This window comes from Danaus plexippus, chromosome 12 (assembly GCF_018135715.1).
Source record: "Danaus plexippus chromosome 12, MEX_DaPlex, whole genome shotgun sequence".
In the NCBI taxonomy this organism is placed as follows: domain Eukaryota; kingdom Metazoa; phylum Arthropoda; class Insecta; order Lepidoptera; family Nymphalidae; genus Danaus; species Danaus plexippus.
In genome coordinates, this window is record NC_083545.1 from 3,853,594 (window position 1) to 3,880,894 (window position 27,301).

At 34.7% G+C, this 27,301-nt stretch overlaps 2 protein-coding genes and 2 long non-coding RNA genes across 5 annotated transcripts in view; 1 reads left to right on the plus strand and 3 right to left on the minus strand.

Moving 5' to 3' along the window:
- Nucleotides 1–446: 446 nt before the first annotated feature.
- Nucleotides 447–27,301, minus strand: part of LOC133319089 (uncharacterized) — a 73,132-nt gene continuing 46,277 nt past the window's right edge. The window contains exons 1-6 of one of the 2 annotated variants that reach the window (XR_009752793.1): nucleotides 2,097–2,251; nucleotides 1,689–1,739; nucleotides 1,380–1,425; nucleotides 1,025–1,084; nucleotides 772–824; nucleotides 447–507 (exon numbers count right to left, since the gene is read on the minus strand). This is a non-coding gene — a long non-coding RNA (uncharacterized LOC133319089). Of the gene's footprint in view, nucleotides 508–771; nucleotides 825–1,024; nucleotides 1,085–1,379; nucleotides 1,426–1,688; nucleotides 1,740–2,096; nucleotides 2,252–27,301 lie in introns of those variants that run through there. The other variant, XR_009752794.1, reaches the window with a different exon arrangement.
- LOC133319088 (large ribosomal subunit protein eL14-like) lies at nucleotides 2,473–3,386 on the minus strand. Its single transcript, XM_061522212.1, has 2 exons — nucleotides 3,247–3,386; nucleotides 2,473–3,053 (listed from the first exon to the last, which is right to left on the minus strand). The coding sequence occupies exon 2, from the start codon at nucleotides 3,045–3,047 to the stop codon at nucleotides 2,547–2,549; it is 501 nt and encodes a 166-aa protein (XP_061378196.1). The 5' UTR covers nucleotides 3,048–3,053; nucleotides 3,247–3,386; the 3' UTR covers nucleotides 2,473–2,546.
- Nucleotides 3,691–26,465, plus strand: LOC133319110 (intraflagellar transport protein 172 homolog). The gene is made up of 35 exons (XM_061522326.1): nucleotides 3,691–3,817; nucleotides 4,020–4,191; nucleotides 4,328–4,520; nucleotides 4,613–4,799; nucleotides 4,941–5,075; nucleotides 5,168–5,355; nucleotides 8,895–9,034; nucleotides 9,389–9,465; nucleotides 9,539–9,655; nucleotides 11,420–11,552; nucleotides 11,661–11,791; nucleotides 11,886–11,974; nucleotides 12,793–12,932; nucleotides 13,370–13,497; nucleotides 14,314–14,419; nucleotides 14,536–14,757; nucleotides 14,967–15,139; nucleotides 15,618–15,734; nucleotides 15,803–15,973; nucleotides 16,052–16,120; nucleotides 16,423–16,668; nucleotides 16,769–16,910; nucleotides 17,311–17,518; nucleotides 17,828–18,044; nucleotides 18,263–18,386; nucleotides 18,694–18,805; nucleotides 20,778–20,945; nucleotides 21,336–21,418; nucleotides 21,819–22,006; nucleotides 23,126–23,374; nucleotides 23,533–23,629; nucleotides 24,286–24,426; nucleotides 25,014–25,132; nucleotides 25,587–25,698; nucleotides 26,008–26,465. The coding sequence occupies exons 1-35, from the start codon at nucleotides 3,779–3,781 to the stop codon at nucleotides 26,139–26,141; spliced, it is 5,067 nt and encodes a 1,688-aa protein (XP_061378310.1). The 5' UTR covers nucleotides 3,691–3,778; the 3' UTR covers nucleotides 26,142–26,465.
- LOC116772280 (uncharacterized) lies at nucleotides 15,461–19,791 on the minus strand. Its single transcript, XR_004353649.2, has 5 exons — nucleotides 19,619–19,791; nucleotides 17,585–18,854; nucleotides 17,282–17,504; nucleotides 16,732–16,896; nucleotides 15,461–15,931 (listed from the first exon to the last, which is right to left on the minus strand). It is a non-coding gene; the product is annotated as an uncharacterized LOC116772280 (long non-coding RNA).

The window sequence follows — 27,301 nt, forward strand, 5'->3', positions numbered from 1 at the left end:
CGAGGGCAAGACAATGAAATGAGAACTTGCTATTAATGCTACTTAACAACCAACTATGCATCCATTTATTGAGAAATAATTTATTTGTGAATATGTAGTTATATATTTCAGCCACACTTACATATATTTATATGGCGTCGTATTCACTTCGTGTATACTGCACTGTGGGAGGGTGGCGTAATCTGAAAAATATTTACATATCAGAAAACATTCCTCCAGGTGTAAATAGCAGCATTTTTGGATTTTTTTATATTTTCAGTAAAACCAATCATCAATAAGTCAGCCTGGGGCGGTTACAAAAATCATCATAATGTGTATTCTAAATAAAACAAGGGCAAGACAATGAAATGAGAACTTGCTCTTAGTGTTACTTAACAACAAACTGTGCATCCATTTAGTGAGAAATAATTTACTTGGGAATAGTTATATATGTCAGTCACACTTACATATATTTATATGGCGTCGTATTCACTTCGTGTATACTGCACTGTGGGAGGGTGGCGTAATCTGAAAAATATTTACATATCAGAAAACATTCCTCCAGGTGTAAATAGCAGCATTTTTGGATTTTTTTATATTTTCAGTAAAACCAATCATCAATAAGTCAGCCTGGGGCGGTTACAAAAATCATCATAATGTGTATTCTAAATAAAACAAGGGCAAGACAATGAAATGAGAACTTGCTCTTAGTGTTACTTAACAACAAACTGTGCATCCATTTATTGAGAAATAATTTACTTGGGAATAGTTATATATGTCAGTCACACTTACATATGACATCCTTTTTACATGATGCATACTGTAATGTGGAAGGAAGGCGGAATCTGAAAAATATTAACATATCAGAAAATATTCGTCCAGGAGTAAATAGCAGCCTTTTTATATTTTTTTATATTTTCAGTAAAACCAATCATCAATAAGTCAGCCTGGGGCGGTTACAAAAATCATCATAATGTGTATTTCTAACAAAGAAATGGGAGAGATATTAAAATTTAAAACATTTAATCACACAACTTTGGCTTACCATTTCTGCAAGAATCTTTATCCAACTTTTGGGTTTGAATTCCAGTTTAATAAAAGGATACTGTAACAAAATATTTCAAAATCAATTTTTTATATGTCACTGTTGCAATTGCCTATTGGTTCAATTAAATACTTTCAGATGTTACCAAACCATATTTTCCTCACGGCTCTGTGAGACAGGGATAACTTAGTTATTCATCATAATATTATCGGACTTAACCCAAAACGCAATCGTATTAATCGCATTAAACTATATACTACATGGTTAAAATATTGTTTCTAAAATTTGTATAATTACTAACTAAATTATGTTTTAGTATATTTGAAATTGTATTCATTACAACTAAGAAATGTACCTCGATTTGAAAGACTTTGCCATCATTTGATTCTTCAGTTTGAAATCTGCAAAGAAAAAATGTTTTATAACTAGCTGCTATTCCTTTTTATGTTTGTATAGAAATATATTTAACTATTTTTTAACAAAATTGTTACATTCAACCCTTGGATATACAATCATAATGAGAGAATATCTTACACGGAGTGTTTTACTGTTCCTAGCCAGAGTCAAGTGTGGCAGTGAGTTCTGTTCACACATCGGCTTTGGTAGGGTCTTACGTTTTCTTTGATAATTAACATTATACATTTTTAATTGTTACTGTACTCACATTTTAATGGAAGATGACCAGGATCATTTGAATTCTCTCACAATCTTGTACCTGAGAATAATATAGTGTTCGCTATTATTTATTCAATGTTTTGTTTATAATAAATGGTAAAGTGTAGTAGATATCAGTGAATTTGGTAAGATCGAAATCATGTAGATCATACGAACGAGACATAAATTAGTTCCTTTAAGTATTTTTACTGCTATTAGTGAAGACTTTTTTAAATATTGTTGATTTTATAGTATAAATAGTGACAATTTACCAAGAATTTCTAACCATATTTCAAAAGAATTATTCATTTCACCTTTTGAACTTGATTATAAGTTCCAATGAAGAACCAACATATATATGTATGAGCAAATCTAAAGAAGTATGAGGTAAAAAAAATATTAGTAACAGGCAACTTACCGAGAATGTATATCTGGACTTTTAAAAGTAGACAGTGTCTGTAAAGAGAAATATGATTCTTTAGAATGATGTTAGAACACCACAATTCATATATAGAACTGAAATTGTTCAGTATTTTCGGTAATATTTAAATCATGAGTTCATACGAACGAGACTATTTTTATTCATCATTTGTAACCAGGATATTAAAAATTTTAAAAACACCTCAAATAAATGCATTTCTAAATTACCTGTATTTTATAGTCATCTTGTAGTCAACCTGAAAAATAGAATAGATTAAAAAATGAACAAGGCACATGTGTTCAACATTAATGTAGCTTACCTCGTGTTATTTATTATAAAGGTGGTCATAAGAGGGAAAACAACAATACAGGAATTAGCTTAAAGTAATTCTTTATTTTGATTTGTCCTATAAATTACACTTATGTTGCTTCAGGCACAAAACAAGAATTACTTCTTTGCTGGTTTAGCAGAAGGCGCCTTTTTCGTGCGGATCTTCTTGGCTGGGGTCTTGGGAACCTTCTTCTTGCCAAAGACACCGCTCCGCGCTGCTTTCACTTTCAAGCTCTTGAAGACTGCTGTTCTTGCACGGTTTCTCTTAACGCGGGCGGAGCTCAACTTAAATCTGTCGTAGTCGGTCATTTGAGCACGCTTCTCTTTATTTGCCAAATTCTTAGCCCACTGACTGTCAGCCCATTTTTCGTTAAGCTTGGCGTCTGACCAAGCCTTCCTGACAACACGTGTGGGGGCAGTAAAGGGATACTTCAGGCGGAATTTAGTAAGATGAAGCTGGTTCAGGCGTATTTGCTGTCGCGATACTCCGCTACCAGGTCCATCAACGAGTGCTCGTGTTTGGTCAATGACATCAACCACGCTCACTAGTTTTCCCTTCAGGGGCCCATCAGCCACCAGGGCAACGCGCCCTGGTTCCACGTAGCGTTCAAATGGCATGACGTCCTAAAACAAAACGAGACTTTTTCACTGACAACATTGTTACGGCAAACTTTATTTATGTATGATTGTAACGTATATTTAAAGAAACTAAGGATAAACACTAATGGTACTGTTGTTGTTAATCAATATAAGTCGAATTATAACGTAAAATACATGGTAGAATACTCTGATTAAAACGGATTAATAATATTCTAACCTCACAACGTCTTTATAAACACGAAACACTTCAAAGAAAGACTGAAGTAACAGATTCTACAATGTTCATGTGTTTTGACGTTTGGCATAGACTAAAATTTAATATCATGTTCGTGAAATATGGCAACAATCGTAATTGCGCCGTTTTTTTAATTAATTTTATTTGTATATTATTTTTCCGTGTTTTAAGACGATTGTTTTTTATTTTTCTGTTCATTTTAGTTTAAAAGTTTAATTTAAATATTACTGGAAAAGAAATGTGTTAGGTTACTAGAAAAAAAAACCTGTTGTCCTAAATGCTTATTTTCTCCTTAAAAGCTGTCTCATAGCTTAAAAATCCTATTATTATATATAAAATTGGAATTATAAAATTAATTTCGGTTTCATATTTTTTCTTTAAAATTGAGTTTGTGTTGCTTTTGAAGTTATTAGTTGCTTAGTAACATAAGTTTATAAACATTAACACAAAACCATCCTAATTAATTTGAAAGAGTTTTTAATTGGAACTAAGTGATTATTAACGGGTTATAACAATGCGACTGAAATTTTCTAAAACGCTTTTGGATGCTCAGGTGAGCTTCGAATATTAGTGACACTAAAATACAATTAGGTTTCTTTCCAATAACTAGTGTATTAAAAGAGAGAAACTTAACCTTATATGTATGTCTAATCCTTATATTACAAGTATTAAAAATATACTTCAAAAGATTGTGCAATTTCAATTGTATGTTTTACATTTTACAAAGCTATGACATTAACCAGCATTTGCTTCAGGAATCGGATATCCCAGTAGCCGACATATGTTGGTCACCAAATAATGTAAAATTAGCTGTTGGCACTTCTGAACGGGTGGTACTTTTATTTGACCGCGATGGGATGCGTCGGGATAAGTTTAGCACCAAGCCAGCTGATGCAGCAGCAGGAAAGAAATCATATGTTATCACCGGTGTGTTTTAAGTTACATTAAAAAAATACATTTATCGTGTCTTGTTGACAATGTATTAAAAATATACTTTTCAATAATAATAAATTTGTTAAAACCTTCGTCTTTATTATTGAATGTCATTACAAATATATTTTAGGTTTAGCATTCAGCGACAATTCGGAATTGCTAGGGGTAGCTCAAAGCGATAACATGGTTTTTGTATACCGAATCGGTGCTGACTGGAGCGGCAAAAAAGTAATCTGTAATAAATTTCCTCTCACCGGGTCGCCTTTACGTTTACTTCCAGCTGAAACTGGATTCTTTACAGGAACTAGTGATGGAAAGATAAGGTTATTTAAAAAAGTTTTACTGTGATTTATTTTTGAAATTTGTTATTACAGAACTCAGAACAGCATAAATGTTCAAAAATTTAATTACGCAGATCTTTGGATTGTAAAACAAATAAAAGCTCCAGTTTGTGGTCCGCGGGATCATGTTGCGTGTCTCTGGCACGTGGATCTGAGGCGATGTTGGCATCTGGACACATTGATGGAACTATTTATTTAAATGGCAGATTAATATTACGCTACACTCTACCGCCGACAGCCATGGTCTTGGTATCTTCCTACGTAAGTAATAGGATCAGGGAACCATTACAGTCATTGAATTTCCTATTCGATTATATCTATTTTCGGCTTAATTTTTTTTAACAAATTTTATAGCAAAGTTTTTAATATTAGTTGTTGTGAATTATTTTTTTAATTTTATAGCTGATAGTCGGAGCTTGTGATGGTAGAATAACAATGTATGAGGCTCAGAGAGGAGCGCTAGTAAGAAGTTTAGAACCAACATTACTTCCTGATAGAAGAGATATCATATCAGCTTCTCTTAGTCCTTCTGGTCAGGTCAGTTATTAACATCGTAATCATCAATCAAAATAAAAACCATACAGTATAATGTTTTGGGGACCTACAAGTGACGAAAACCTTTGTTTTAGACGATAGCATTCGGTGTATTTGATGGTTGCCTAATCGGTGAAATAAAGGAATCTGGAAGTATGGAATTATCCACGTTAAATATATCGAATTTGTATGCTGCGCGATCTTTAGCATGGAGTGGAGATGGAACCAAGTTGGCAGTAGCATCGCAAACTGGTGCCGTTTTGGTCTTTGAAGCCGTCCTTAGGTATTATCAAATCCCATTATTATCTAAAAAAAAAATACTAAGATAATCTGACCGACGGCCCAAATTTTTTTTTACATTAAATATAAAATACACAAATAATTTTAGATTCATAACTATAATAATTTCGGTTTTATTACAAGAATGATTTTCATTTACTAACTTATTCAATTCTTTTTTGTTTTTACTTTTTTTCAGACATAATTGTTACTATTATTATATTACTTCTTAAAATTGTAAGTTCTAGCTTGTGATTTTTTAAGTCATGAACACAAAGTTTGAAAATATTGAATACGAAGTAGGCAGCATATAATATAGCTTTGTCAATATTACGTTGAACATACCAATATTATTATTACCCAAATAAAACGCTTTATCTAATTGTGTAAAATTTAAAACAATTTATAATTCTCTTAAAATTATGGTTTTTTAAATAAAACAAATGTGCATCTCAATTTAAACGTAATAAAATTAAAAATTCTATTCGATATTCAAGCTTATGATAACTTCCTTTAGCCATCTCTTTCGAATATGCACATTACATATATTGCTATCCTATTTGCACACCCGAATTTGAATGGGATTACTCATCAGTTAGTACTTAGTAGTCATATTACTCCTTACAACAATATTCTCATGCTTTTGTTTTCGCAAGAACTCAAAATGTGGACGCTATGAAAATTTAAAATTTGAATATGTTATTGTTAATGTATGTTAAATGAATTAATTAATAATAGTGTTATAGCAGGTAGTGCTTTATAGATCTAAAGTATAAAAAATCTAGCCAAGTGATTTCACCACTAATTCGTATCAACTAACCGCGGTTAGATTTTTTTGTGCTTTTGTGAACTTTTCTAAAAGAAGAGAGACCAAGTAAGTATGTGGTTTTTTTATATTCCCCAAATACGAGTTTCTTTATTTTTAAAAGAAAGCCCGCAACTTATCTTATAAATATATTTTTTTTACATGTCTGCCATTATGAAAAAAATCCTTTTGTTAACTTAATTTAAATTACATACAGCCCATTCATTTGCATTTATTGTTTTGAACATATTATTTCATGACAACAACATCGATAACAAATTGCTGACGAAATGAATACAACATTTCGTTAGCAATTTGTTGTTGTTCTTGTAACAGCATTTTTGTTCACTTTCTTACTTGTTTAAAATAACATTGGTGACAAGGATAATTTGCGCAGTAACTATAGTAATTTATAATTATATGTTAGTGCTGGAATATTGTTTAAAAAAAAAACTAACGTGTTTTATATGGTAATTAATGTGAATTCAAAATTCATCTCATTTTCATTGTTTTCGTAAATTTGCATAATCGCCATTATCTACTTTTTTATACGTATGTATTTTTTTTAAGAACTAGTTTTGTTAAATTTTCATATGATTCCCATTATTACAAACGCTAATCAATGACATAATGGGATTGTGTTTCAACTTTTTATTGCATATGATTAATTTTAAATGTAATTGCAATTACAACATTAAATTACTAATTACATTTTTTATTATTGTGCTTTTCTCTTAAAATAACAGTTTCACAACATTATATTATGATTATGTCTTAAATATGTCATCAAGTTGTTCTTTTCACCTTTTAACTTTGATATCAAAATATTATAAACTGTATAAGCTATGAAATGCTGCGATTATAGCAAAATAAGTGTCATGATTATACATATATATATATATATATATTATATACGTAATGTACGTAATTTATAAATTTAATATAAAAACTAAAGCGGATATGTTTGTACCTATTATAATAAAAAATTGCTATTTCTTAAGTTATCTATGCGTACTTACACATTAAGAACACGAAGTTTTCGATACGTATAACGGGAACAATTAAATTTAGACACCTATAGAATTCACATTTATTATCGTAATAATACATATATATAGTGGAGCGCCGTAAGATTTATACTTCGAAATCCAGGGCCAGTCAATAAATATTTATATAAACTTTTGAAATGTGTTTTTAAAAATACATATATAAAAAAAATTTAAAAACATTTTTTTTTAATTATTTAAACAAATAATTATAAAATTTTCAGAGTTTTCTTTGATTTTTATTAATTTAAAGTTAAGTGTATTTTAAAAAGGAGAACTATTACAAACTTGTCCTTGGGCCTCAAGGGTCTGCGGTTATAAAGGTAAGAGGTGGGGGGAATTATAGTAGGGACAACAGCTGCTGTTGACGCGGTCCCTAACAGATTAGTATACGTGGCAACTAGCTAGGCTAAATACAAAGCTATTTATGTGTTTTGAAGACAAATATTTCTATTTATTTTTCATTTGCTATTTATGTATATTTTTTATTTTGAATTTGACAAAAGTGAATTATTTAACATTTACATCATTACAAAATAATTGTGTTTTTCGAACTTTGAAAATAGTAAGTATTTGTTTTTCATATATAATATTGCACGCTTATAAAAAAACAATTGTGTATAATTAATCATATATTTTAAAATAAATTGATGCTTAAAGTTAGAAGGTTATAGTAAAATTCAATAAATTAATTATTAATCATGATATAAAGTTACAGCCTCGTATCAAAATGAGTGAACCATGGGATAGTCATGAAAGTTATCAGTGCCTCAGTATGGACAAAATCGGATCTAGTTCTTAATTAAGCACTGAACTAGGAGAAATTTTAAAAGTAACAAGAGGAATATTAACGCTGAGATCTGTTTTTTCAGAAAAAGAGCATGGACCATCTCAGTTATTAAATGCTCGCGTATTTGTCTACGTGCATTCAGTATGCAGATAAAAATATATCAATAAGGAATGTATTATTGTCTTTTACTATTTTTACGCCCTATTGCACTACATTACTGTTATAATACTACATTTACACTCTCGCCTCGTACCTTGTCTTGTGCTTCGTCTCTTATCACAGCTCGCTCGGTCCTCCGACCGCGAGCACTGCGAGACGCAAGACAAGACGCGAGGCGAGCCGCGAGCGACTATTTAGACTGTCACTTTGTGCGTCGGCTCGTGCCTCGTCTCGCGACTCGTACGCGACATGAATCAAAAATCTTAGAGTTCCTGTCCACATGTATTCGATATAATTTTAATCCGGTATAGCCGTGATCAAACGGTGTTAGCGAAAAACATAACAAATCATTCGTGTATCAACCAAGAAGTATATTCAGTAAACAGTAAATAAAGGAAAGTTGAGTGCATGCTATTTAAATTGGCAAAAGATTTTGATCGTTAATAAAATGATATCAGACTTGTAATTATGTTAGAGAAAATATTTGTTGCGGGTCCTATATAGTTTCAAAGGAAATTCGTAGCTCAACAGATCTAACCATCTCATACTTCTGGGTTTTTATCTAGACGTTTTTACTTTCCCCTTTCACCTAAATAGGTCTTTTATAAAACCTATTTGCTGTGTTTATTGTTATGCAAAAATAAGCGTGATTTAATGTTTACCTCATTTTTAATAATAAATAATTCTGTGTATAGTATTATTTATATAAAATAACCTGTTTTTCTCCTCGACTCTGTTTCAAGACGTTGGGTGTGGCGGGACCTTATAGAGGTGCAGCACGTCAGCACACGTCAGCTGCTGCTTCGACGTCGTGGTGCTGATACTGCTGCGCTCACTGTTACCGCTAAACTAGCTCCCGATATATTTAATGTTAGATTTATAGGTGAGTATATTTGTTTGTAAACGGACTTTGATGAAATGATTTAGGAACGGAAATTATGGAATATGTTTACTAGTCAGGTCTTCTACTACTTGAAATATATATTTTTTTTGTGTAACTCAAGTCAAACTCTCCTCAAAATTCGTAAATCTGTATGAGGTTTAATCTTTCCGTTGAAGCAAGTGGACACCACCTTCATTAGACAATAAGTTTTTGCTTACTATTATTTGGCTTTGTTTTACTACAGTAAAATATATATTTGTCTTGTGATACGGTTTAAGATGATTTATTATAGAAAAACGATGAATACTTTTATTTTATAAACAATTTTTTTTAAACAAATTTTATCTGTTACAGGTAACGATTGGTACGCTGTCTGTCGTACAAGTAATAGTCTGATCCTGTGCGACATAGCTCGTGGTCTGACTAGCGAAGTAAGTTGGATTATCTGCTATCTAACTTCTGTGTTGTAGTAAAAGTTGACTGTTAACTTCATAAATACTACAGATTCCATGGTCCGGTGGAGGGGAGCGTATATATGCAGCTGTGGGTGGAGCCTGTCTGTTGCAGCGTGCCGGCGAACTTAGTGTCGTGGAGTACGGCCTTGATAGGGTACTACAAACTGTGAGTACAGACCAAGAAAAATATATATTAGAAGGAATGTGGGTAAAATATTTCTCTGGAGGTATTTTCATAAATTAAATAAAATAACAAATTCTTATAAACTTTATGAATACTACCTATGCCCTTATATAAAACCGCTCACGAAATTGTTATTTTTTTTCGAATTGGTCTAATAGTAAAATTAAATTCATCATCATCATCATCATCATCAGCCTATCGGAGCCACTGCTGAGCAAAGGCTTCTTCTCACATGGAGAAGGTTAGAGCATTAATCATCACGCTTGCTCAAGACGGGTTGGCGATTTCAATCTTATAATTTGAAATCATAAGACCAGGTTTCCTCACGATGTTTTCCTTCACCGCCCGTCATTGGTGTCTAAATACTCTTAGAAAGTACATATGACTCGGAAGAGATCACGTTGGTACTTGCTATGTTTCGAACCCGCGCCCTCACGTATGGCGAAAGGCGGGCCTTTAACCTCCAGACCACCACGACTTAAATTAAGTGAAATTATTAAATAAATATTAAAGGGGCTAAGGTTTCCGGATGTAACCATATTAGTTCTCCTTGACTTCACTAATGCATTCAACTCGGTTGACTGTGATATTTTATTAGGACTCCTCTCCTCACTCTCGATATCTCCAGCTGTTATTAAATGGTTTCAATCTTACCTCGTCGGTCGTCGGCAGATGGTGACATCCGATGAGAGCTCTTCTGATTGGAATGACACATATGCCGGGGTACCACAAGGCGGCGTCCTGTCTCCTTTACTCTTTTCTATATTCATAGATAATATTTCCAAAACTATTTCTTCTCCCTACCATCTCTATGCCCATGACTTGCAGCTCTATAGGCATGCCCCACCGTCTACACTTAAGGTAGCTATTGAGGCTATTAATGAGGAGTTGAAATCTATACATAAATGGACAAATGATTTCGGTCTGCTAGTGAACCCAAACAAATCCCAGGAAATTATAATTGGAAGTAGGCAAATGTATAATAAAATTAATTTTTACATCTTGTCCTGTATAGTGTACGACGCGGTTAGAATCCCATTTCTAGATCGGGTAAAAAACTTAGGACTATTAATGGATTGTCATTTACCGTGGATAGCTCAAGTGAACGAATTAAGTCGTAGAATTCACCTGACTCTACATTCTCTTAAACGTCTTCAAAACTTCCTTCCTTTTAAAACAAAAATTATTCTTGTACAATCTCTTCTCCTTTCCTTACTCGATTACGGTGATGTTTGCTACCTAGATGCCACTGATGAGCGGCTCGATAAATTAGTTCGGTTTCAGAATTTATACAACCGTTTTATTTTTAGGCTTGTGTAAATACGATCCCATTTCTGAATTCCGCAGTAGGTTAAAATGACACCCCATCCGCTTCCGCCGGAATATGCATGTTTTAACGCTAATGTACAATGTGTTCAAACATTCTTCTCCCCTGTACCTTCTTGAGCGTTTTAATCTCCCTCCCCCCAGAATCCTTTCTATTCGCTCTTGTGTTACACAAAATCCTTTCGATCTCCCCTCCTTTAATACAATTTTTTTTCCGTACATCCTCTCTGTCCAAGGTGCACAACTTTGGAACTCACTCCCACCTTCTCTTTACAAAGAGAGTTCAAGTACACCTGCATTGAAACATCCACTTAAGAGACATCTTCTGTCATTTAAATGAAACTAATATATTTCGAATATATATAAATAAATGTCAAGTCAATTAATTTACACTAAATCTTTTCGTATCTTATAATAAAGGTGCGTACTGAGCGTGTGAATCCTCACGTGCTTAGTGTCCGTATCAATGAGGGCCGGAAGACGGAGGAAGAACGCAAACACTTCGCCTATTTGCTGGATAGACAGACGATTGCTGTCATTGATCTCGTTACTGGTACAGTACATATTACATATAATAGATGTTAAAAAGTTCTTGTATTATGCGGAAAAAAAAAAATATTTTCACTAAATTATGATAATATTAATGTTGTAAATGTATCAGGAGTTCAGTTAGGGCAATGGTGGCACGAAGCTCGGGTGGATTGGTTGGAGCTGAATGAGAGCGGACATCTGCTTCTGTTCCGCGATACTAGGCGACGTCTAGCACTCCTCCGTATTGATACCGGTGATAAGGTAGCCCATTAACATATGTGCTGATCACTAAATAACCCAACAGCTGGAGACAAATAAATATGATATTTCATTGTCTGGTATTTTCTTTGTTTAGGAAATTATCGCGAGCGGAGTTAGTTTCGTGCAATGGATAGAAAACAGTGACGCTGTTGTAGCCCAAACCCCAACTCATTTGCTCATTTGGTAAGATTTCATATGTTTTTTTTTTTTAATTCGACTGGATAGTGCTTGACTGTTGGAAGATGGAAGTGAAGTCGCAGGTAGTGCAGTCACTATCTCAGTATCAGCCTATTCATCCCTTATTTGAAGACATCCGAATTATTACGTCGTGTTAAAATGTATCTTATTTATTTTTGATTGTGGAATTGTTATGTGGTGAGTGATGACAGCAATAGCACCTTTAAAAACGTACTCCATTTAATTTTTTTTATTTATTATGTGTAAAAGGAGATAAGTCTATACATTTGGACTAATTATAGATTTATACCTTTTAACTTAAAATTAATGTCGTTAGCAATGATTAAATATATCGTGGTGGCCTGGAGGTTAAACGCCTTTCATACGTGACGGCGCGGGTTCGAAACCCGGCAAGTACTAATGTGATCTTCTCCGAGTCATATGTACTTTCTAAGAGTATTGAGACACCACTGACGGACGGTGAAGCAAAACATCGCGAGGAAACCTGATCTTATAGTTTCAAATTATAAGATTGAAATCGCCAACCCGTTTTGAACAAGCGTGGTGATTATTGCTCTAACCTTCTCCATTGGAGAAGAGGCCTTTGCTCAGCAGTGGGCTCTGATAGGCTGATGATGATGATAATGATGGTGATGATGAATGATTAAATGATTAATATTAAGTTCTTATTTGAGGATAGAACACATCAAAGTCGTCCGGTACATTAAACATAGTTTTTACTTATGATATCTATATTTTACATATAGTAATATATATATCATTAGATCGTTCCTGCATATTATATTTGTGTTTCCGTGTTGTAGGTACAGTGTATGGGAGCCTCAATGTGTTGAAATGTCTGAGTGTGGAGGCGGCTCGGCCGTATCGGTGTCAGAGCGACGAGTAGTACTCGAAGGTGGTCAGATTCAGGCAATCGTCTTGGATGAACATCGACTAGCTTTCAGTATGACGGCTTTAAAGTATTGAAATTATTTTTATATTGTTTGAAGTGTATGGAATTCTCATATTGTTAAAAAATATCAGTGCTTGTGAATTACAAGAAATGTTTGTTCGAAATTTCAGTTCATAGTAAGTTAATCGTACAATCTGGTGCGCTCTATCAACACGGCTAGATAGAATATGTTGCTAAAGTAACTTTATGGTCAGATTGGGTTCTAGAACAGTGCAGAGTACTTTTAAGCCATATTTTTTTTGGAATATTTTGAAATGTACGACAAAGAAAAGATGATAAGACAATAATAAAGCATTTTATTAAAACAGGATTGATTTTATGTTCTAAGAGCTGACATTGAATGTCTTTTCTTCTGTCGCTATATTCTCATATCTACATTGTTAATTCACATGAAATGTCAAACGAAATGTACTATTCATTATGCATAGATTCGGCGTTACGTAGCGGGGACTTACAAGATTGTGCTCAGTACTTGGATGCTGTGTCACGGTCTGCGGACGTCGGGACGCTGTGGTGCCAACTGGCTGAGCAAGCTTTGACTGCTTACGATGTTGAGGTTAATATGTATACATTACAGGAAGAGGAAATCTAAACAGAAGTTTGTTAAGGCTTCGTTGCCAAAGTTACTGAACACGACATACCACTAATTTTTAAGCAGTTTAGTTAAAGTATTTTCACGACATTTTTTTTTACGTGAATTTCTATTCAAGTATAGAGAACGTCTCATAATTAATGTCGGTTTTCAGTGTTCGCTTGTATGAGACGTATAGCTCCGCGTATTTAATGGTTTTTGTCTAAAAAAACCTTTCTTTGGTCTTAAATGTAAAAAAAATGTCGAACTGTTTTAATAACAACGGTTGGATGGTTTAGTTCTCGTAAAACAACCCGGCTTCGGCTAACTAAACATGGATCTTTCTTCAAAAAAACCCTCATACGATCGCTTTAGCTATCCGCTATAGTATAAAAATGTACTCCGTCATCAATAAACAAACAGATAATGATTAAAAATAAGTAAATTGATTCGTAGAACCAGAAATAAACCCCACAAGTTAGTACATACATATTTAGATCGATGAGTAGGAATTCTTACATATGAATCGACATTCCTTGTGAGACACCCTGTATATATGATATAAATAAAAATTGTCCAGTGATTTTGGAATGAGTCCTTCATTATTTTTTTAGTAACATAAACGTTAGATTCAAGTATATTGATAAAACCGGTTACGGAATTATTATATTTTTGGTAAAGTGTTAGCCATTCAGTTGTCAGTTGTTGCAGTCACACTGCTGACTGTTGAGTTAGAGAAAGACTTAAAATTATTATAACATTTAAAATGTTTCGGTTTCTCATAAGAAATATTAATTTTAGTTGGCGACGAAGTGCTATAGAGCTGTGGGTGATGAGGCTAGAACTTTTTATCTAGAGAAAACTGTCGAGTTAGCTTCAGCCAAAGGGAACGGGAATATCGATGAAGGTATTTTTTGCATTTGAACGTTCTGCGCACACCTCTGGTACTCATGTATTCTTATACCGACTCATTGTAACAGTTATGTATCAATTTTTTTAACCACGATTTACATTATGTAATAGGTTTAAGGAGTCCCGAGGTTCGTGCACGTCTAGCAATCTTTGTGGGAGATTTAGCCACCGCAGAAGAATATTATGTACGCGGAGCCGCTCAGTCAGAACTGGCCATTAATATGTATAAGCAGTTCAATAGATGGCCGGACGCTATCGCCCTCGCTGAAAAGGTCGATAGACAGGCGGTGACGGCGCTCAGGCAGCAATACATGGACTATCTCACGTCGACAGGTACCAAGATGATGACTGTTCGGTGTAATAAGTGATATCTCTGATAATTTAATATTGATAAAGTTTCTTACGTATTGCATAAAAATATTAATATCATTTCAATTTTAGCGTATTAGAACTTAATCAAAAATATTTATAATATTGTCTTCGTTAGAATAACACAAATATATATATATATTAATGGAATATTAATTTCTTTCTTGGGACAGGTCGGCTCGGCGAGGCGGGGGCGGTTTTAGCGTCGAGCGGTGACGTGCGCGGCGCGGTTCGTGTATGGGTGAAGGGGGGACGTGCGAGGCGAGCTGCCAGCGCTCTTCTACATCACCCCACACTCATGAAAGACGACGAGCTTCTGCAGGCTGTGCACGATCAGCTAGTACAGGTGAAGGTTGCATTATCAGACAGACAAAAAAAATCTAGTGAGGTTAATGGGTCCAATATCAGATAGCTAAATAAAAATGTTAGTGAAGTATGGACCCGTTTATGGGAATATTGCTTGTTGGTCTCACCAAGCCTAGTCATGTTGTCGTATTTATAAGACGATCCTGCTCATTTTGTTGCAGGATTTAATACAAATTAAGTAGCGTTTGTTTGTGATTTAACATCATTGATTATTGATCGTACTATTCTGGTTAATAGTAAGTATGATTGATGCAAGATACACATGAATGTTATGCATGTAACTAAAAAACATACAAGAAGATAATAGATATCCAATTTTATTACTATAACTATCACAAATATATTTGTTCTAATACATAATGATCTTGAATTCTTTATAAATATAAAAAAAAAATTGTTTCACTAATAAGAGACATGCATTATTACATACATAAGTTGATAATTTGTTTCCGTTGCAGGAGGAATGGTGGGAAATGGCTGGTGAAATATCCGAGCGTAAAGGTGATATAAGAACTGCGGTGGATTACTATTCTAGAGGCAACAACTACGCAAGAGCGGTCCAACTAGCAAGAGATGTTGGTGTTCTTTATTTGAATGTTTTGTTTTTTTTTTTAATTTTATTATATTATTTTTTAATCTTCAGGCCTGTCCCGGTGAAGTGACCAGGTTAGAAGGAGAATGGGGGGCGTGGCTTGTATCTTCGCGACAGGCGGGCGCCGCTGTGCCTCATCTCATAGAGGCTGGTCGCACGGTCGATGCGCTCACCGCAGCTCTGAAAGCACATCATTACAAAAAAGCTCTTCAAATTGTACAGGTATAAATATATTTCAGTAACTTTTGCTTTATTTAAATATATATATATATTTTTAAATCAATTTATTGACGTGTTCAGGTTATAGAAGATAAAGAATCTATTCGAGAGCAATGTGAACAATTGGGGGATCATTTTATATCTTCTCAAGTAAGTTTCTGTATATACATGATTCTTATTTTAAATATTTAAGAAGAGAAATATGTTCTTTTTTTTTCTTTTCTGTGTATGGTTGCAAAAATATAAATGTCAACATAAACGAGGGTGTAAAGCTGGACGTGTTCAATTATTCGCATCAGCTATTATACACGGGTTTGAAGTCACGAGCAATGAATTCAAATTTTAGAATTCAAAGTTTGAGGCGGATTTTTTTTTTATTCAAGTAGGCCTCATATGGGAATTTAAATGTTAATTCGTTGCTTTATTAATATATTTTTTGTAAACATGTACAGGAATGGGATACAGCGGAACGTGTCCTCACTTCCTGCGGCATGGCGGAAAAATGTGTACGTGCGTACAACGCCGCGGGCAAAGTGTCGGAAGGTCTACGTCTCGCCGCTACACATCTGCCCGAAGAAGATACAAGGGACATTTACTTACCGCTCGCTCAACAATTAAGACAGGAAGGGCACTTTAGAAAGGCTGAACAAATTTATATAGGACTGGGAGATACCGATGAAGCTATATCCATGTACAAGGTAGTACTCTAAAAAAATAAAATAAATATAACATTCAACTATACACATAGATAAATTACAAACATTCGGTTTTGTTGAATCGTTGTAAAAAATCTATTAGGAAGCATCTCAGTATGAGTCAATGCTGCGGTTGGTGGCGGCTCATAGACCAGCGCTGCTGCAGGCCACGAGGAAGAAGGCGGCCAGTGACCTCCGCGCCGCGGGGGACCTTCGGGCCGCTGAGACCTACTACATACAAGCTGGTAAGACTTAAAAGGAAAGGCGACTGCTCTATTGATATAATACTACTGCCATCGAAGTTTGTGTCAATTTCGCTAGATAGGACTTGTTATTATTTTGATTGCAAAAGATTTTTAAGTTTTTCAGACAAATTGGTATTTATGAACGTTTCATTTTATTATAATTACCGCGGTGAAGGAGGCAAAGAGTTTTGTATTCATGCAAGAAGGTAATAATAGACATGCAAGGCTCAAAATGAGAGGGACAGAAAAATACCATTACCGTGTAGGTTTTGTATATTATGTATATGAATGAAAATAAATATATATTGCATATATATTGCATATATGATGTATTGTAACAAAATGGCAAACCAGTACAGCAACGCAAACACAGTATAATATATGCATATATATTGTGCAGGTGACTGGAAAAGTGCCATCCAGATGTATCACACGAGTGGTCAGTGGGAGAACGCTGAGCGCGTGGCTCGGGCTCACGCTCCGGTTGGAGTACAGCAGCAGGTGGCTCTTCAGTGGGCCGGGTCGTTGTCCGCGGCAGCCGCGGCCCGCCTGCTGGTTGCCCGGGGACTGGCAGCACTTGGGGCGCGGTGGGCCCTACAGGCGCACAGGTATTGATGCTCTTATAGGCCTAAGATCAGGGGTTCTCAAACTTTAACGGACCAACAACTAACTACCTCTATTCTATGAAACCCCATAATCACTCCGGATTACAAATTTGTGACGAGCGCTGATGACTATTCTATGGAATCCCTAGATTCAAGTTAATCCAATTAAGAAATCAATTATCAATGCTAAACGACGTAATGGCATTATCTCCGGGTACAAGATTAATTTAGAAGTATTGAGAAATTGTATTTTTCAAAGCCATATTGGCCTTACTTATTACGTCACAATTACAGTTAGATATATTTATTTAGATGGGATATTGCTATTGAGTTGAGTGAGATGGGTGGTGGGATCACAAAGCGAGAAGTAGCAAGGCATGAAGCGGCAGTTCTGGCTGAAGAGAACCCGGAGGAAGCTGAGGCGGCTTTCCTTAGGGCTTCTGCGGCTGAGGACGCGATCCGGATGTGGCTGTCTAAAGGGAATCACCATAGAGCTTTGGCCTTGGCCGAACAGCATGCCACTCATATGGTAAAACGTTTTGTATGATAAGTGACTTAATTTTAGTTTCAATGTTTATATACTTTATTATAATTGATTTTAACTTTTATACGTTGAGATTTTGACAATTGGTTGACAATAGGAGAGTATAGGACTATAAAAAAAATTTATAGTTCTCTGTTTACATTGACAATACTAATGGTTAAAGTAGTAGTGTAGTAATTATCAATTTATATGATGATGTATAGACGGAGGAGGTGTTGGTGGAGGGAGCTCGCGCTGCGGCCGAGCGCGGCGACCTGTCGCAGTTCGAAGCCCTCATGATAAGAGCCAACCGGCCGAGAGACGTGGTGCAACATTACAAAGACTTGGGTTCGTTAGAACCTTTTTGTTTCTCTGAAGAGTTCTTTTTCCAGAATGTCAAAATGCTTTGTTAAGAATGATGATTTTTTATGAAGTGGTTGATAGTTTGTTACCTCCGTCTATTAACATACATGACACCGTCTTCGACAAGATAGAGAGTTTAAACTCCTAAGCTAGATACCTAACAAAAGGATATGGTTTATTAAAGTTCGTAAGTTTGTTCGTTCGCAAGAAAGCTGTGCATTATTATGACAATAATCTTTTCATGTTTCTGAATGTAGTTTAGTGCGAATAATTTTGAATGTTTCATGTTCAGAGCTGTACGAGGAGGCGTCTCGAGTGTCCCGCGAGTATCTTCCGGAGAGCTCCGAGACTGTCCCGCCTCACGTACCGCCGCTGTTACAGCGTGCCGCCTCACACGCGGACCGGTATTGATAATTATATAATATACAACGTGATTTTTTGTATAGCGCAAATCTGAAAGGAGTTTGCACAGAATGAGTAACATAATTCAATGGACTGGCTTTCAAATGACATCATTAAAAATTGACAAAATTACAAGCATTAACAATTGTCCCGATTACTCCGCGAAAATATGGTCACAGTCACACACAAGCGTTCGCGGATGTTACACGCGCTGCTGTCAGTGGCCGGTTCGTGTCGCATTGTGTCCGAAAATATATTAGTTTTTTTAAATGAATAAAACTCGCGAAAGTCTTAGATCTCATCATTTATCGCATGCTCTTTACTGAGGACAAAAACAATTTTTATGAGGGTTCCAAATATGAAACAATAAACGTCTATGTAGATAAGAGTCTTCTCTTAACATTTGTAAAGAGTAAAATAATATGAATAAATAAATAAAATATTTTTGAAAACAACAAAAAATATTGTAAAATCATAAATTTAAGAGCGTGAGAGAATTTTCTAGTACAGTTGTTTTGCAGATGTTTTGAAAGTTATAAAAATTTGATATTTAACAAACTTTTTATTTTACCGTTCGTCTGTTAGTTATTTGTCTCGGTTTCGAACAATCACTGTTTATATAATTTTACCGTTAATTTACTACACTACTACAACTTAACAATTGTTCAAAAAGTCCACCTCTTTCCCTAAAACACAAACGAGCGCGCTTGCGCATATTTCGATTCAAGCGTTCAAGTATGCCAAGCAAACGTTTGACTAACGCTAAATACCCCAGTAGTCGGGTGGAATGATCGCAGTAGAGATGCAAGGTATACCTCTATCTACAGTTGGAGTCCGAAATTGTCCGTAATCTCTCAAACGCAGGGTTGCAGAAAGCATTGTGTGCCACGACACTAATATTAAACTGCTCTTCGAAACGCCTTCCTGCAGCAGATACGTTGTCATTAGACATCGCCAGAAAACGTACCATTTCGGTGTATTGCGCATTTGAATACTAAACGACATCGTTACAATGACGTGCCGCGCGGTGACGGGTGCGGGGGGGGGGGGACACGTGCGACACCACGTACGACATTAATATAATCTTTCATCCCGTGTGCGGTTTTCATCTTACTTTAAAGACAGGATTGTTGTAATCTTAATTTTATAATCGAAATATTATTTTATTTCTAATTATTTTTTTATTATTTCGCATTATCACTTAAAGAGTAATAATTGTTTGTAGGTTCCATAACATTCTAACAGATGGCAGTGTTTATGAATTCAGTGTCCTATAATGGCGATACGTTTAAAGTACAAGTTTTTATTAAACCTAAAATTTATTAAAATATGCAGTGACTATTTAGTATTTTCCTGAGTCATGAAGTTTCCGCGGGAACACGTCTACTGTTGTTTTTTATATGAAGTCCCCTGACCCAGTCGATAGATGTCGCTAGTGGTTGATTGATTAACATTCAGTCCATATTACATATTTGTTTCTCTTTAAAACAATACCGAAGTACAAGGGGACAAAGATGCGTACAAAAGTATTTACATTCATATCTGAAATTAATATTTCGTATTACATAAAAAAGTACACAAAAAATGACGTGGTTATTTTAAATTACGAGGAAGCATATTAATTTTATTTTATCTCATTTTTATAATGCAGGCTAAGAATCCTATCAATTAAGTATTATTATCGACCAATGTTCTGGATTTGAGGAAAATTAAAAAATGAAATTTAAACAAACTAATTTCCTTTTTATAAAGGTAAGCAAAAAAATTAAATTTAAATAAAATATTTTCTTATTGAGATCTAAGATTCACGCGAGTATTCATTTAAATGAAACGAATATTTTTGGATTACAACGCGTTATTATTGTTATAAACTATATACTCCCGACGTCCGTTCATTTCGCAGATGTTAAATGTGTATTACATTACGTGAAACAGAACGGACTGAAAATCGCTAATATATTATCTTTTCCCAAGGGGCGAGTGGTGGGAGGCAGTGCAAGTGCTGCTACAGGCGAGTGCAGCGGGCGCGGCGGGTGGGGCCGCGGGATTGGCAGAGCGAGCGGCCCTCAGGGCTGCACGACTGGCCAGGGATCAGCTCTCGGGCGTTAAGAGAAGGAGGGCCGCCGACCTACTAGCAGACACGTGAGATGCAAACGTTATTAAAATTCTATTAACTAAGAATGACTGCGTTTGTTTTTTCATGATTCACAATGATTTATAACTAAAGAATAATTGCAGTTTGTGGGGCCTAGTGTTGAAGTTAAAATGAATGTTAAAGGGGTTCAAGCCATAATAACCATAGTTGCACCTTGTTTAAAAGTTACCTTTTAATTAAATATTATTAAAATACGTACAGCCGTTTTGAATTTCAGCCTAAACTGACAGACAGACAGATAGTAAGTGAAAACCTTACAAATAGAGACCTAATTTTATTTATTTATTAACATAAAATAATTTCCTGTTAAATAAATAGTTTTAATTTCCTTTTAAATTTTTGATTTGTAAACCTTATGCTTAATGTGTCTGTTACAGGTTTGCTTCCATCGGTCAGAGCGATGTGGGCGAACAGCTTCGGGCGGCACTTGTAGATGGAATTGATGAAGATAATGCTGAAGGTGATTCCTTGATAAATTATATATAAGTTATATTTATATGTAGAATATAGAACTCGATAGGTTTATTTAAATACTTGTTTTTGCCCGAGACTTCGTTTGCATCAGTTTCAGAATTAGAAGCTGACCGGACGAACTCCGTTCCTCCTTAAAGGCAGTAAAGAAGAGCATTTTGGATTTTATCAACATATTTTTTTTGGATGATGAAAAGTATCCTAAGCCTTTTTCCAAGTTCTAAGCTATCCCTCTCCACCAATTTTCACCCTAACCCGTACAGCCGTTCTTGAGTTATAAATAGTGGAACTAACACGACTTTCTTGTATATACAAAGATTGGTATAGTTCCGATCAAGTTGCTTATACGAAGGTTAGTGTGATGTGTTAAATCATTCTAAATACTCCAGGACTATCAGCAGACTATGAAGAGGAGGGCGAGGAGATGGACCAAGAAACAAAAGAATCTGACTCGGAAAGTGAAGCGCTGGAGAAGTTAGTGCGGGCTGGCCAGTGGCAGCGCTGCCTGGGGCGAGCCGGGGACAAGGCGGCACATTACGCACTCAGATACGCTGCTCACCTGTTCAAGACGAATTCAGTAAGCATAACTCCTAATTAGTAATGCGAAAATAATGTATTTGTATTGTTTCATAGTTTTCATTGGCTGATGTTATAAATATTTGTTCTTGTTGCATTTTTTTTTTCTTGTATTACAATTTTAATTTTAATATCAATATTAATTCCGTTTTTTTCAAATGTTTCTGGACTGAAATTTCAACTTCAACTGAAATGTAAATCAGCTTATGTAAAATGTAAAGGAAATATGAAAAGTCCTCATCGTTCCGTCACGTGCAAAAAAGTTAACTCGGTGTTAAGGGTCACAAAAACGGTATTTTTTTCACAATTTTCAGCAAAACGCTAAGTTTTATCATAAAATTAGTTAAGACAAAAATCATAGATCAAATAATTATCTATAAAAAATGTCAATTTACTTTTTTCGTAAGAGCCACCGTTTTTGAGATGTAACGATTGAAAAAGTTGACAGAGTTGTAATCGTCATATGTGTCCACGTTCCCACGCCACCCTTATTTGATGTATTTAGCGCGTTTTTCAACGGGTTTTCCCGGTATTCTACTGTTTTTTTGCGATTCTATTCAATTTGAAAATATTCGATGACTGTCGATTATGAAAAGGGTTGAAAATGATAAAAGGTTTTGTAAATAAAAAAAAAAATAAGAAAATGTATACGTCTGAATTTAAATTATCATTATCTTCTACTTTCTCTTGTTCTTCGTCTCCTTTCTTCTTCTTGTTTATTTTCTTCATTCTGGGTGTAAGTAAATTTCCCCAACAGTGATACATCGCAAGTTTCTTCAATTGTTGTTCATTCATCATAAGGACAGTGCCGGATCGATGAGGAATTTTCACATTTCCTTTATAATAGTGTAATGAACAATTCTACAAATATTCAGTCTTGTCTAAATTTTAGTAACCACAGCCCTATTTTAAGTCTAGTTTGACAGGACTATTAAGAGTGTATTATCATTTTTTTTAAGACATTTAAACAGTGTAGTGGATTTCCATCATCTATGATTTCATTTCCTTCTTTCAACGGGTGGAATGACAGTCAGGCACTATTCAGTCCAAAAAAATAATAAAGCACCTTTTTTAATTACATTATAGATATAGGTATTAATTTACTTAATTTCTTTTCCAGCGCATGGAAGGCGTAGATATTGTGAGCGAAGATATACCAGAAGTTCTTTCCCAAGTTCTGGAAGTACTTCGACAATATCTTACAGATGACGCTGGTGTAGTGATAGTCTCTACTAGTGATAGTGCCTTGGCTAAGGCTGTATGCAGTGAGATCCTTGTTAGGATATCCGCTGCCCCCAAAGCCCTCAATGCCATGAAGGAAGCGGCCGCCATTATGGTGATAGCGGGAGCCGGCGAAAGGAGTATACAGGTTCTTATAATTAGTATCCAATGAGACGGTAGAAACTAGAATAATCGTGTGTACGAAAATAAGTCTCAAATAAAATAAATGTAATTTTATTTAGTTCTTATTATTTGTAAATAAAATTGCTATGAAATAAAGGTATAAGATTAAATTTAAATCTTTAGGCTATCACACTGCTGATGGGTCTCCACGTGCCACAGATAGCGTCCAAAGCAGCTCGAGCCCTGCCTCGATACGCCGACATCATCGTTGCTGATGTTGGCAAGTATTCTTTTCTTGCTATTTTTATTGAGACCAGTCCAGTCAAGTCATGAGATTTAAGACTTTCGCAGTTAACTAATATTTTCGGATTTCGGATCACGGTTGCTGCTAAGTATCTGAATCGTCCTGAGTATATAGTCAAAATAATTAAAAACTCTTAGTAAATCCGAAAATACTAGTTTTATTTCAGTCCAGACAAGCTAGCCTATATAAGTATTTATAGCGTAATTGTTGCATTTAATGTTATTAGAATTAAATGTGCCGAATTACTATTACAGCCTTTACGTGTTACGTGATCGTTACTATAATTTATGACGAATATTTGAACAGGTATTGTCTATTGTCTAAAGCGAAATATGAAAAACATTTTTTCTTTTGTTTTCTCACAACTTAATAATTTCCCTGCAAGATATAATATATAACGTTACCTCCTCAAGTTTAACAAGTGAAAGCAGAATACATTTGCTAAGTGCTAAGTGAGCTCTGCTTGCTGAGAAATGCTTCTCAAATATTATTAATTCAGTTGATATGAATAATGCAAAAGTTTGTAAAAATATGTGGAAGAAATGACTTACATTACTTTTTCATGTGAACTTTAAACTTATTTTAGAAGAAGATTACTAGGTTTCCATATTTGATTATCTTTTCCATTGTAGCGTACTACTTATGCGGTGAGGTCATCCGCGGTGAAGGAGCCCGCGGGGCCCGGGAGTCCTTCGTGTTGCTGAACCACTGCCTGGACCTGGTGGAGGCCGCTGACGACGATGGAAACCAAATGTTGGACTACGCCGACTTTGGTATAACTATTGTACCTCCATTGTGATTATATCGAAGTTTATTTTTTTATATTGAAAAATATTTGATATATATATTTTATGCTATGGCTTCACTCGCACTGGAAACGTGGAATATTTTGTCAATGTCGGCGTTTTTTTTTGTTGGACGAGTTGTACTCTTGACTACCTACTGTTCGGAGAAAACACAAAGGAGGTTGTCGAATGGAATAAAGGCTTTTAATTAATTATTATTATTATTTTTTATGTAACTTTTATAAATATTAGGTGAATGTAGATTTGACATTGACATACATCATTATTGTTATTAAAAATTTAACATAATTATTGTTAAAAACTGAGAAAATATTTTTTTAAATGTTTAAAATTAAAAATAGATTTTTGAAGCATTTTCAGCACCACTTAGTCCAATATTTGATGTAAGACCGATTTTCCAATATAATATTCGATGCAAAATCGATTTATCCTGTTCCACGAACCGATTATCTCCGCACTCTAGATACGAAAGTTGATTAGGATCGGGATCTTTAGAAATATTTACATGCCCACGGCTCATGTACGGTGAGAGTATGCAATTTTATGATCTTCAGAATGCACGGACTGGTCTCAGAGTCCGCTGTTGTTGGAGGGGTCGTGTGTTCGAGGGACGACTCTTTCTGAGCTAAGGGACTGGGTGCTGGCGGTGTCCATGGACCAGCAGGTCGACCAGGTCCGTGTACACTCAGCCCTTTTAAGATGCCTTTAATATCCATAGAAGGCGTAACTAGGCTCCTAGGTAGACATTTACACAGATACATTTGAAGCCGAAACATTGCAAGAGATCATTATCCAATCTATTTAAAAAACTGCGAGGATTCGAGATGTCGTTATCAAAGAGATGATAGTTATATAGTAGTATTATGAAAGCATCGGAAACCTTCTCGATTCCTTGTCATTTATTATAATATCGATATTCAGTAATTTCAAAGATATTTGTTTGGCCACGAATAGCTACTTAAAGAAATTGTTTTGTATTTATGGTTATGCTAATTGAAAAGAAACCAGCGTCACTTTACTGTTGGAGTAAAATTATAAAGCACCTTTACTGTCGGCGTAAAATATAATCTACTATATGTATTATAATAAAGTAAATTTTATGTCCATTGGAATTTGTTTAATATCAGACTCTGCCATTGGACACCCGTGGTAAATACGTCTCGTACGTTGGACCGGACGAGCAGTGCTGCGTCATCACAGGATATCCGTTGTCATCGCGATTGGTTACATTTACAAATGGTAATCAATCATAAGCATATGTTTTTGTCCGAATCAATTATTAATTCAGTGTTTTGTAACATACATAAAACTTTAAGATGATTTTTAAATTGCTGTTGTATATTTGTAATAATAATAAATTTAATTTTTTTTTTTGATTAATACAAAATATGTAATGTTCTCATAAGACACTGCACATTATACGTTAAAGCCGAATATGATTAAATTAAAACTATTATGTACAAAACTTGATCTGTTAGCACGTTTGTAGTACTCATATGTATTGAATATATATATGTATATATACATATAACAATATAATATCTGCAGGTAGATGCGCGAACAGAGAGTGGTGGTCGCGCGTGTTCCAAGCCGCCCGTAATTCCTCCCCGGACGTGGCGGCGAGCGTTCTCGTTGAGCACGTGACGCGCTGGTGCGGACCAGCTGACTACTCGCATATTTAGTGGCCACACACTGTTATTAATTAAGAAGCATACAACTAATTGTAATTTATCGAATACAATGTGTTAGCGCTTCATTAACGGTCCTTCAATATTATTTATTTATTATCTATTTTTATTTGTCAAATATATCACATAGCCTTGAACTATCATTTATAGGAGGTGAAACAAAGTGTGATGTTTTAATTTATAAATTATTGACTATGGTAAGGTAACTTAAATATTATTTTCAGACTTCAGTAATTGATTTTTTTTTTACCTACTATGTGTTGATAGGTGATATGTGTTTTACTATATAATAAAGATCCATAAAGTTAATGGCTTTCATTCCATATTTAAATTTTATACCTTAGTATCGCATATTTTTATCCCGAATTGAAAATAAAGTAGTTATTTGTTTGGATTTGTGTTGTAAAAAATAATATTTAAGTGTTAAGATATCTTCATTGAAGCTTTAGGATTTTATTGTTTTATTGAATTATATTGGATAAAGTAATCGCCACGTCTTCGCCGCAGCGTCACCAATTTTAGCCTACGTTGTTATCGACTTGATGCCACGGTATACGTTTTCTACTCTCAATATTCTAATTACAACACGAAGTTGTAAACAATAAAGAATTTTCTATACGTTGATTAATTATAATAAAATTAATATTTATGATCAATTATGTTTCTATTTCCGTATTGGAATCGACTAGCATGTGTGAGGTAGTTTTAAGTTAAATATACGTCAGCCACAGTGGAGAAAAAATGGGCGTCAAGCATAAAGGATCAAGATTCTGGTTATCAGGTAATTTCTACCAAAAGTATCTAATATATTTTACATACCTTACGCTGATGCGTCTTATTACTTACTATTGAATTATATTTATAATATAATTCAAACTAAATTGCGGTGAGGTTTATTCTATATTGACAGAACCTGTGAAATGTTAAAAGGGCTATCAATAAAACAGCACGCTTGTGTTTATACTGCTATAATAAACTCATTTGTTATCACATTTATTTTAATAATATATTTTGACACACATATTGTTACGTACTAGTATTGTATTTCCATCCGTTTTCGCAATGGTCTAAATCTTGTTTCATAGTATAGATGTTTTACTCCCATGACAGTTCTAGAGGTTGGACATCGCGAAAACGGAATTTGAAATGTTGTA